The sequence below is a fragment of the Miniopterus schreibersii genome (genome assembly GCF_964146895.1).
Source record: "Miniopterus schreibersii genome assembly, chromosome: 14".
NCBI lineage: Eukaryota > Metazoa > Chordata > Mammalia > Chiroptera > Miniopteridae > Miniopterus > Miniopterus schreibersii.
The window spans coordinates 8,897,721-8,909,959 of record NC_138114.1 but is presented as its reverse complement, the minus strand read 5'-3'; the positions used below and the strand labels follow the sequence as shown (position 1 = coordinate 8,909,959).

At 58.0% G+C, this 12,239-nt stretch overlaps 1 protein-coding gene across 1 annotated transcript in view; it reads left to right on the top strand.

Annotated features, from left to right (window-relative positions):
* RET (ret proto-oncogene) overlaps window positions 1-12,239 on the top strand; it is a 52,348-nt gene that overhangs the window by 29,066 nt on the left and 11,043 nt on the right. Inside the window, 9 exon segments of the mRNA XM_081158217.1 lie at window positions 1,073-1,272; window positions 2,605-2,863; window positions 3,656-3,781; window positions 4,695-4,805; window positions 5,390-5,509; window positions 6,360-6,616; window positions 9,400-9,547; window positions 10,787-10,894; window positions 11,952-12,166. Coding sequence (XP_081014343.1) covers window positions 1,073-1,272; window positions 2,605-2,863; window positions 3,656-3,781; window positions 4,695-4,805; window positions 5,390-5,509; window positions 6,360-6,616; window positions 9,400-9,547; window positions 10,787-10,894; window positions 11,952-12,166 — 1,544 coding nt within the window.

Genomic DNA, 12,239 nt, shown 5'->3' with positions numbered 1-12,239 from the left:
TTAGCTTCCTGGCCTCCCTGTCTCCCTTCCCAGCCCTCCTGCCCATGTTTTCTGGGGTCACCTTCCAAATACCCCACTTGTACTTGGGTCCTTGTTTTGGAATCTTTTGGGGGAACCCAGGATCACTGATACCTTTACCTTTTCTGCCTGGCCTGATTGTTTCTTTCACACCTCACCTCTTCCCCTACCAAGCCTTTGTAGGCCACCTGCCTCGTGCATGGGAAAACATCACCCGTGCCCTCCCTGGCACACTCGCTCTGTACTCTGTGTACCAGAGCCCCCACCTCCATCTTTTGTCTTCATGAAGCTGAAACCACAGGTTTGGCCCATGGGAGGTGCACTGAGGTGTGCAAGCTCCTAGGCCTGGGGGCCAGTGGAGTCCAGGTTCCACTGGAGGCTGCTGCTATGGAGAGTTCCCTGGGGAAACTAAAGGGCCAGTACAGCCTGCCCAGGACCTCGGTGGTGCTGGTCTTTACCTCATGTGCCCACACATCACACACACAGTCCAACACACATCCCACACCAGTACATGGGCTGGACCCCACACACTCACACGCACCCCACACACACACTCCACATACACACCCCACACACACATTCCACACAAACACACACTTCACACACAACCCGTGCCACACATACTCCATAGATACATACACCCCCCACACACACTCCTCATACACCCCCACACATTCACACATACACCTCACACATGTTCCATACACACGTCCACACCCCCACTCCCACACACCCCACACACACTTCACACACACACTTCACACACACCTACCCTCACATACACATATGTACTCCACACAAGAGACACACACATACCCCATACACACACACACACTGCATACATGTTACCTCCCAGCTGAGAAGGGCTCTCTGGATTTCCAGCTCGGTACAACAGCTAACATTTAAATAGTGGTTCTGACATTGCCAGCTGCCAGGTCTGTTACCTGCGCACCGTGTGTGTGAAGGAATGTGCATGTGTGGGCAGTGTGTGCATCTGAGAGGAGGCGTGCAGTGGCATGGGGCAGTCCTCACATCACCATGCCCCCACCCGCAGGGCTGGTTCTCAACCGCAGCCTCCCCATCTTGGAGAATCGCACCCTGCAGCTGGCTGTGCTGGTCAACGACTCGGACTTCCAGGGCCCGGGGGAGGGCACCCTCCTCCTCCACTTCAATGTGTCTGTGCTGCCAGTCACCTTGCGCTTGCCCAGCGCCTACTCCTTCACTGTGAGCAGGCGGGCCCGCCGCTTTGCCCAGGTGAGCCGTCAGCCCACTGCCAGCCTGGGAGGGATATGGAGGGGTGGGGAACCCCTGGAGTGGGCTACTCCCCAGGATGGGCACTCCAACTGGCAGATTGCAAACCGTGCTGGGGGTGGGCAACACCCCCTCCCTCGGCTAATAAGTACACAAGGGGAGCCACAGGCACAAGGCCTCTCCCTTCTCAGTATCTATAAGACATGCTTCTTACTAGCATAAGAGCAATGCCAGGTAAATACACGTATGCTGACTTGGAGAGACGCTCCTGGTAGATTGTTAAGTGACAAAGTGGTTTGCAGAAATGTTGATGTCACGTGGCTCCACATGTTTAAAAACCGGTCTTCATCGGCCGAATTTATTAACAGCGGCGCCCTCTGCTGGGGCAGGCGAAGGTGGGAGCCCTGGGGCTTCACTTCTGCAAGTATATTTGCATTTCCCACGGGAACAGAATGATTACAAGTGGAAAAATGAGAGTAGTCAGTATTCATCAAAGAAGATGAATCCATGTTTAGCATCTTGGTGCAGTTGTCTCTAGAATGTTTCTCATGAGCACTTTTTAACGTTTGCTTGAAATTGTAAACGGAGCAGCTGTGGATTTCAGGCTTAGGGCCACCTTGTCATGGTGGTAGTTCCTGTGGTTAGCTCCCTTCACTTCTGGTAGCCACCTGGGTCCAGCACAAGAAGGAGAGGGTGTCTTCCCCCTTCCTTGGACACATCCAAGCTCCCTGACTTTCCACCACCCTGGGCCTTTCATAGAGAGGGGCATTGAGGAGGGTAGAGGTAACCAAGCAGCCCCTCTTTCCCAGGGGTTTCAGCCAAGTCCCAAGAAGGCCCCTGGTCCTGTATGAGACAGGCAACCACTCTGCATGATCACGTGGCCGGGTGCAGTGCTCTGACCAGGCGGGTCACCTGGCAGGGGTGGGCCATCCCAGCCCCATGCAGTGAGGACAGGAACTGGTGGTCCCCAGGGCAAAACGCCTGGCCAGAGCAACGAGGGTGGTGCACCAGAGGGAACCAGTGTCAGCCTTGTGCCTGAATGAGGGAGCCAGTGAGGAAAGAGCCAGTGTGTGAGTCCTTCCCTGGAGGGCCAGCCTCCAAACCAGACATCAGTGACCTGCTCTGAGCAGCGGGGGTGGATGGTGGTGTGATGGCCTAGGTAGGGCAGGGCCAGGCAGGTGTATGGGGGCATGGAGGTTGGGGAGTTCAGGGGGTGCTGCCATTCCCAGGTGAGCAGAGGACTGTTCCAAGACTCAGACTGCCAGGGAGCCCCTCCAGCCACCATTGCAAGCCTGTCCAGCCTCCCATCTGAGGCATTCCCTTTGCCACGCCCAGGTTGGGAAAGTCTCGGTGGAAAATGGACAGGAGTTCACCGGCATCCATGTGCAGTATGAGCTGCAGCTCTCCAGCGCCAATTGCAGTGCTCTGGGAGTGGTCACCTCGGCAGAGGACACCACAGGGACCCTGTTCGTGAATGACACAGAGGCCCTGCGGCGGCCCGAGTGTACCCAGCTCCAGTACACAGTGGTGGCTGCCGACCAGCCAACCCAAAGGCAGGCCCAGGCTCCACTGCTCGTCACCATGGAGGGAACATGTGAGTTCTAGGGCTCCGTGGAGGGTGGGGATGGATGGGACATGATATTGACATGGGCATTTCCCCACACACAGAGAAGGGACCTGATCCTGCTCCCTCTCACGGATGGGTGGCTTCCCTAAGCCTGAGCTTCCTTCCTCATAAAATGAGTCACAGTGCACGCTGCATAGCGGAGCTGGGAGGATGACTGGGGGTGGGGGTGGGGGGACGCCGGGCAGTGTGGAACAGTTCCGCCCAGAGAGACCACATAGTAAACAGGGCTGCGCCCCATCACCACCGGCAATGCATCTCACACATGCACTTGCTATGTAGTTGCCAGATAAAACAGCATCCTGGTTCAACTTAAATTTTAGATTCAACTTTAGGTTCAACTTTAAAAAACAAGCAATTTTTTTATGTATGTCCCATGCAACTTCTGCGAAGTATCTCAAAAGACAAATTTTTAGATATGTCTACGAAACATTAGGGACGTATTTACACAAAGCAAGTATTCACTGTTTACCTGAAGCTCAGATTTAACTGGGCATCCCTTGTATCCTTAGCCATGTCTGGCCACCTCACATCCTCACCCCATACTATCCCAGCCCAGTAGCTGTCCCCCCTTTGTGACTGTGGTGCCACCCTCCCCCTATCCCAGCAGCCCCATCACTCCCTTGGACCTGGTACCGAGTTGCTCCCTTCCCCTCTGAGCTCGACCCATGGGGGCACCTCAGCCAGTGCTGCCCTGTCCGTGGGTGCTGGCTGGACACTGGGCCTAGGCTGGCCCTGTGACCTGCTTCCTTCCACCCCCAGACATGGCTGAGGAGCCAGGCTGCCCCCTGTCCTGCGCAGTCAGCAAGAGGCGGCCTGAGTGTGAGGAGTGCGGTGGCCTGGGCTCTCCGACGGGCAGGTGCGAGTGGAGACAGGGAGATGGAAAAGGTAGGCCCCCCACAGAGCCAGGGGCCTGCAGCCAGGCAGCTGGGAGGGGTGGTGATGGCTGAGTGAAAACGGAGTTTGTGAGGGCCCTTCTCATTCCTCATCTATTCCCCAGAGCTCTGTCCCTGTCTGTGGCTCCCGATGCCAGGAAGTGGGCATGAGTTCAGGGTGTGAGTGGCACGAGGACATTCAGGCTGGTCATTGCCGAAGGAACAGAGATGCTTGGGGCTGGACTCTCTTTGGGTTTGGGAAGGTCTGGGCCAAAGCTGGGATGTGCAGGGGACAGAGAGGCTCTGTAGGAGGTCTCAGGCTAGGGAGTGTGTCCCCAAGCAGGGAGGGCCCAAGCTGGCGTAGATGTGCAGAGCAGCTGACTCCAAGCAGCATCTGCCACTATGAGGGCCCCTCTCATGGTACAGTCTTGAGAGGGGCCTGGCCTCTTCTGGTCTCCTGGATGTGAGGCTGCCACAGTCCTGGGGTGACTCAGACCCTCCTTCCCTCACCACTCAGCTGGCCAGTACATTTCAGGACCCCAAGCACTTCTCAGCAATGTCCCTGCTTGTAGGGTTGCATGTGTGGGGTTTTTTAAATCCTCACTTGAGGACATGTTTTTTATTGCTTTTATAGAGAGGAAAGGAGAGAGAGAGGAAAAAAACATCAATTGGTTGCCTTCCATACACACCTCAACTGGGGATGGAACCGCAGCCTAGGTGTGTGCCCTGACCGGAAATTGAACCTGCAACCTTTTGGTGGACGGGACAGTGCTCCAACCAACTGCGCCAGCCAGCCAGGGATGCGTGGGTGGTTTCTCTCTGCTCAGGCCCTGGAGGGGCAGGACTGGCCCTAGAGGCCCTGGGGTGCTGCCCTCCTGGCCAGGGTGGTGCTTCCACGTGGCAGTGACCCGCCCACTGTGTTATAGGGATCTCCAGGAACTTCTCCACCTGCTCCCCCAGCATCAAGACCTGCCCCGACAGCCACTGTGATTCTGTGGAGAGCAGCAATCCTAACATCTGCCCCCAGGACTGCCTCCGTAAGCAACCTGCTAGGCCTGCCCGGTCAACCTAAGCAGAGATGGGCCCCGGGTAGGTGGGGTAGTGGGTGGGAGAAGCTTGGATTTCTACCTGGACTTCAGCCAGACCAGCCTCGTTCTTGAGTTTTACGTGCCCAGCCGTTGTCTAGCATTTTATTTGAATGAAGAGCTCTACCCCCCCCCCCCAAAAGAACTGGTAGCCTGGTGCCCTGATCCACACTCCACTGTCACCCTGGCCAACTCACAGGGGTGCAGCTCCCTGCTCCCCAGTCTGCTGGTCACCCCTGCTGCCCCTTCTCTCCTCTGCTTCTAAAAAGCAGCCATGTGTGGACCTCGGCAAGGGCCCTGGGCAGCCTATGGGCTCCTTCTCCCGCCCACTGTGACCAGGTAATTGGCTTGGAGACAGGTCATGCTGAGGCCTGTCCAGTTGACCTGGACTTCTGAGCTCACTCTCCCACGCCCGCACACACCCCCTCCCCCTCCCCCTCCCCCCGCAGGCAGAGTGGGACCTCCCACACTCCTCTCTGGGTGGTCCTGGCATGTCAGGTCACCCAGGGCCCTGAGAGGGCTTCCTTTGTCACCAGGGGGCAGCATCGTTGGTGGGCATGAGCCTGGGGAGCGCTGGGGGATTAAAGCCGGCTTTGGTACCTGCAACTGCTTCCCTGAGGAGAGGAAGTGCTTCTGTGAGCCAGAAGACAGCCCGGGTGAGTGGGGCGGGGCCACATGTGGGCGGGGCTCCCCCTATGTTCCTGCAAGCCAGAGACTTTTAGGAAGGCAGTTGAAACCCCAGAGACCCTCCTCCTTCCCTCTGGGCCTCTGTTCCTCTATCTTTGCAGGCAGGGAGCTGGGTCAGGGCCTCTACATAGTGCCTTATAGCCCAAAGTTCAACGCAAAGGTTGGGCTGGAAAATCAGTTCCTCCACCAAATAACTCAGTGCCTGCTGGGATTGTCCTCGTGCAGGGCCTTGGCTGGGCCCCCGGCACTGTCCAAATGGGACCCACTCTCCCAGCCAGAGCCTCCAGGTGCTTCTTCTGGGACAGCAAGTGGGTGGGCAGTGCAGGCCCCACTGAGCACATGGGGAGCTTTCCAGCCTGAGCCCAGAGACACTTTTCTGGACTGAATGACCCTAGGTCATGAGTCACTTTCCTTTCCTCCTCACTTTTTATTAAAAAAAGCACAAAAGACATTGGGAACACCGAGGAAGAGCGTTACGTCCCCACAGCCCTCCAGGGCCGGCTGACTGCAGCACAGTGTCCTGGCTGACATGGCGGGTGCCCTGCCTCTGCTGTGTGGCCTCGGGCAGGCTGCTGACACTCTCTGTGCCTCTCTCTTTCCTTCTGTGAGAGAGTGATGACAGTCTCCAGATAAGGGAAGCGTCTCTAACAGTACCTGCATGCAGTCGTGCTTGTTGGAGTGCTGGCAGGTGTTCTCGCACCTCCACACAGCAGCACTTGCCAGCACCTCCCAGCTGCTGTGGGTGTGGCAGGTTATCTGGCTCCTGTTGGGATTTGGGGGCCCTCCGGAGCGTGTTCCTCATGGCCGCCCTGCCCACAGACCCCTTGTGCGATGAGCTCTGCCGCATGGTGATCGCGGCGGCTGTGCTCTTCTCCTTCATCATCTCGGTGCTGCTTTCCACCTTCTGCATCCACCGCTACCACAAGAACGCCCACAAGCCGCCCATCGCCTCCGCGGAGATGACCTTCCGCCGGCCGGCGCAGGCCTTCCCGGTCAGCTACTCTTCATCCGGCGCCCGCCGGCCCTCACTGGACTCCATGGAGAACCAGGTGTCTGTGGACGCCTTCAAGATCCCGGTGAGGCTCTGGGTGGGGCCCCCAAGGCCCTGCAGGGGGCGCTGGCCTCTGGGAGCTGCAGAGGGGAGGAGCACAGAGGGCTGTCCTGCAACCCACGAGCAGCTAATACGGGAGCAGTCCAGCAAACCCCCCCCTTCCTGAAATGACTTCCAGGGAGGGCAGAAGGCTGTGGGGCAGAGAGCACGGAGGCAGTTTAGCCAGCGGAGACCGATGGGTGCTGTTCAGATGGACTGGGGTTTGGTCCCTGGGGACACGGTGAGGGCAGTCCATGCTATACCTGCAGGTGCCCAAGGGCTTGGCGGCCCTGAGAATACAATAAGGGTAGTCCATGCTATACCTGCAGGTGCCCAAGGGCTTGGCGGCCCTGAGAATACAATAAGGGTAGTCCATGCTATACCTGCAGGTGCCCAAGGGCTTGGCGGCCCTGAGAATACAATAAGGGTAGTCCATGATACACCTGCAGGTGCCCAAGGGCTTGGGGGCCCTGAGAATACAATAAGGGTAGTCCATGCTATACCTGCAGGTGCCCAAGGGCTTGGGGGCCCTGAGGGGGAGTGTGGATTTTTCTCAGAGGCTGGGACCCCTGTATGTTGGGGGGCTGAACAAAGGAGGACTATGGTCTGTTTTCATTTCCATAGTACGCTCTGTTGAGCCTACAGGGTGGGTGCAGAAGTGGGAGCCCAGAGATGAGTGCTGTCCCCATCCAGGTGAGAGATGGCAGCCGGCAAGGGCTCAGCCAAGGTGGCAGCAGCAGGGAGGGGAGTCCTTCTCTGGCATGGAGGGCCACTTGTGGAGGAGCCAGGCCCCTTGGCTCTGTAACTAACCATCTGGCAGAGTGCCAGCCAGAGCCGGTAGGTTTCCAAGTCCTCTTCTCAGTAGGAGGACCTGGATCTGTGGTCACCGTGTGCTCCTCAAAGCCCCCATACTGACCAGGCCTCCCCTCAGCCTGCGGTGCCCCTTCAGATTCTGGGAGGGACTAAGGTAAGTGCTGAGTGGAGGGTGTGTTGGAACAGAAGTCCCACCACGAGTCTGGGAAGGGAGAGCTTGGCGTGTGGACATCCAGGAGGAAGCTCAGCATCCAGGGACCATGCCATCCTGGCAGTCCCCAGTCAGGCCTGGGAGGTAGCTGGTGTTTATAGGAGGAGCCACCCAAGAGGTACTTGCCCCTTAGTGAGAGTCGGGGCCATAGAGGCTATTCCCAGCTGCAGGGGCCACTGCAGCCTCTCTCCCAGCTTTCCTAGCTCCAATCACTCAGCCTGTGGAGGGGCTTCAACCCTGGCTCAGTAGCATCTCAGCTTTGGCTGTAGGCCTGTGGGATGAGTCACATGATTCCTTTACATACCCTGGTAGTTTACAGTGAGGTCCACTGGGAGAGTGGGGCTGATGGGTGCTCTTGCTGGTAGATATGCACCACCTTGGCCCACATCACCTCCTGCTCAGAATGCAGAGGGACCAGAGCCCAGCCTGAGACTAAAGGGCCACACTGACCAGCTCTGAGGTCTCAAACATGCTATTCAACCGCTCAGCCTGTTTGCTCATGTATAAAGCAGGGAGAATGGTACTTAATATTTTTAAAAGGGTCAAATTGATGATAGCCACACACACTCAATACTGTCTCTGTGTAGTTAGTGGAATGTTCAGTGCACTGTGGAGGTGAGGACACCAGGGCAATGATGACAGTGTTATCAACTGATCCTAACTGTGGGTTCCTAGGGGACCTGAGACAACACCAGGATGCCCCTGGAGCTGTCTGGAAGGTTCCCCTGGCCATGGCACTGGGAGGAGGCTCCCTCTGCACCCAGAGACCAAAGGACATGGCTCTGTTCACTTAGGAGCAGCGAGTTCCCAGGGGTGTCATCTCTATGGGCTGTGTGGGCCTGGTAGGGGTACACTGTAAGCAGCCACCAGAAGCCATATCTATGCCAAGCTGCAGGGAGACTTGGGGAAGGAGGTTCCGGACAGGTTCCAGCATCCCCAGTCAAAATTCAAGTGCACAGGCCAGGCAGGGGTCTGAGAAGGCATCCTAGAGTGGCCCTGAGTGTGTGGGCAAGGCTTCAGCAGGAAGGCAAGGTATGTGTGGAGGGGAGCAGGTGTGCGCAGGTTCAGGGCGACCGCCAGCTCCATGGGAGGAGCAGCATCTTCCACACGCTGGGTGGAGGGAGGTTCCCCAGGAGCACAGTGGCACCTGTCCAGGGGCTGCCATGCAGGGAGTTGCCCTGGACACTTCCACCCATAGATGGGAGTTCTGGGCTGGGAGACAACTTCTGCCACTGTTGCAGATTCAGTCCTCTTGGGGTTCCTGGATATCTTTGGAGAGGGCACCCCAGGACCTGGGCTCAGCCTATTCGGCGCTTGGTGGGCCTGGTGTCCAAAGCTGAGGCAGTGCTGAGGGGATTGTACCTGGCTGCCAGGGAAGAGGCTGTGTTCTCACGTAGCATCTGTTGTGCTGAGTAAGCCCTGAACACCGCATCTGAGAGGCGGGGATACAAGCCCAGGCTGGCCCAGAGCGTGTTCAGCGAATCAGGGACCAGCCAAGGTACAGGTATCCAGAGGGAGTCCAGGTGGAGGCCTGGACTTGCCCTGGTGGAGACTTGCCATGGAATGGCACCTCCGGGCCCAGCTGGACATGGGCGACTGTCACCTTCTGGTTCAGATCAGCCAGTTCTCTGCACACTGGAGCCGTCCACCAGGCTTGTTCATGGGTCTTGCCTCACTCCTGTTTTCTTACCCTCACCATCTTCCTCCCCTCACCTCTTCTCTCCCTTCCTTCAACCCCAACGTAGGAGGATCCAAAGTGGGAGTTCCCTCGAAAGAACTTGGTTCTTGGAAAAACTCTGGGAGAAGGCGAATTTGGAAAAGTGGTCGAGGCAACAGCCTTCCGGCTGAAAGGCAAAGCAGGGTACACAACCGTGGCCGTGAAGATGCTGAAAGGTACCTGTCCAGGCCGCACACACAGGTGGCTCTGCCGTGCACCCTGGCGGGAGCCCCAAGGAGTAGATGAAGCCATTGACAGGCAGCATGTTGGTGGCTGTCCTGGTACCTTCTCAAGAGCCTCCCATGGTTGTTCTTGAGTGGTTGCGATCTGGGGACCCCCACCCATCATAGATGACCTGGGTCGTGGTTCCTGGAGAAGCAGGGTGAGAACTTGCCTCCTTCGGAAGGTTCTAGAGTGGTGTAGCTTCTATACCAATGTTGGGTAAAGACCTGAGTTTTTAAAAAATTTTAAAGCCCTTTTGGTTTTGAACTGCTAGCTCTTCCCACCTCACTCTGCCCCATTCATTCCTCTTGGCTTAGTGCCTGCTGGCATCTGGTGAAGAGACCACTTGAGAGGACTAACCCTATCCCCAGGTCCTCAGTCTTGCCATGAGTGACGAGTTGTGCCACAAGTTTGGCTCAGGATGGGCACACGCATGCGTGTACACACACACATTCATGTTTCTTGGCAGAGACTAGGCAGATGGCCCTCTGCCATGGCTCGGCTCTGACCCAAGTGGATTGATCAGGGTCCCAGCGGCAGTATGGGGGCAAAAGTTGGCTGGCACACGCAGAGTTCTAGTGCAGCAGTCAGGGACTACACATACAATGCTTCTGGATGCTTCCTCAGGCCCCCAGACTGGGCCGCCCCTTACCTGAGAGAGCCCACGCCCTAAGTGGGCACAGTGAGGCCAGCCTAGGGCCTCCCATGTGTGGTACGGGGGTCCTGATTCCTAATGCCCCGTCTCTTGCTTTCAGACTAGCCTGCAGCCACAGGCAGTGGCATGGCACAGCCGGGCAATGGGCTATGGGGTGCTGACCCAGGAGGACTGTTTAGCCAGTTTCTGATTCAAAATACCTCCACACCAGGCCCAAACCAAGCTGCATCCACTCTCAGGATGCATGTCCTCCTTTCACAGGAGGGGTCTTTACCTTCCTCCAGGGTCTTGCCCCAACTGTTGAGTGCTTGGTCATTGGGTGTGTGGGGACATCAGGGAGTCCCCTTGCTTTTTCAGAAGGATTCATGAGAGATCTCTGAATCCTAGCCGCAAGCTGTGGGATCCTCAGGGAGGGTGTCTGAGGAGGAGGTAACAGGTCTCTGCAGAACCCAGCTGTGGGTTAACGCGACCCTGCGTGGTCACAGAGGGGCTTCCAGAGGGATGGATTTGCAGCCTTCTGTGTCTACATGTGTTTCAGAGAACGCCTCCCCAAATGAGCTGCGGGACCTCCTGTCAGAATTCAACCTCCTGAAGCAGGTCAACCACCCCAACGTCATCAAGCTGTATGGCGCCTGCAGCCAGGATGGTGAGGCCGGCCACAGGACAGCAGCTGCTGGGCATAGGCCAGGAGCCCTGGGCACTTTGCTCTCCTTCCTTCCCATTCCCCATCCTCTCCTTCTCTGGCCCCTGTTCCCTGTCTCCCGGGAAGCATGGTCTCTGGCTCTGGCCCCTGCTAGAGCCTCCTGTGTCAGTGAGCAGGCTGTCAGGGGCTGCCGCAGGAGTGCTTGCGTGAGGCCACGGCTCTGGGTGCCCCAGGCCTGCTGGGACTGCCCAGAGGTCTCTGGGAACATTCTGGTTGTTGTTAGCACCCTGCTCCAGGCAGAGCCCCTGGGCAAGGAACTGGATGGTGCCTCCTAGGCACCACTGGGGACTAGACATGCTATGATCTCCAGGTGACCCCAGCCCTGCATGACAAAGGCATTGTCACCATTTCTCGCATAAGGACACAAGAGACCAGCTACCAGGGGCCTCTCACTGTGTGTGTGTGTGTGTGTGTGTTGGGGGTGTGAGGGGACAGGGAGCCAGCAGGGAGAGGGCAGCAGGGATACTGGTCAGCACCAGCAGAACTCAGGCCTGGGCCTAGGGCAGGGCCTTAGCGCAGAGCTGCTGAGAGCAGGCAGGAGCAGAAAGCAGGGGGCCGTGTGGGATCCAGACCCCTTGCATCCGTCAGCCATTCCCAGGCCATGCTGTGGCAGGACCAGGGATGCCGAAAGGCCTGACATCCGAGGAACCAGGGTGTGCATCCCCGGGAAGCGTGGAGTGCAGTAGCCGCCCGCCTTGGGCACCCTGGGATAAGGTCATGTGCAACGACCGGGCAGCGGCTTCAGCACGGCCTTACGGGGTCGGGGGCGCAGCGATGTGAGAATGAGCTGGGACTTAAGTCCTGGAGCTGCCCGGAACCCAGGCACTTGCCCCCCAGAGCAGGGCCGTGTCCATTTGCCTGCTTACTGGTAGGGTGCCTCGCTGCCCTGAGGAACCCTGCACCCCCTCCTTCCCATGCCCTGTGAGGCACCCAGAGCTGGCTTGACTTTTGCCTGCCCAGGGCTGGCAGGCAGTCGGCTCACAGCTCCGCTCTGCCCCAGGGCCCCTTCTCCTCATCGTGGAGTATGCCAAGTACGGCTCCCTTCGGGGCTTCCTGCGAGAGAGCCGCAAGGCGGGCCCCGGCTACGTAGGCAGCAGAGGCAGCCGCAACTCCAGCTACCTGGACAACCCCGACGAGCGGGCGCTGACCATGGGCGACCTCATCTCCTTCGCCTGGCAGATCTCGCGGGGGATGCGGTACCTGGCTGAGATGAAGGTGTGTGCCGCCCCGGCCCGGCCCCCCGCCGCCGGCGATGGGCCGTGGTTTTAGGGGTCCCTGCTATATCTTC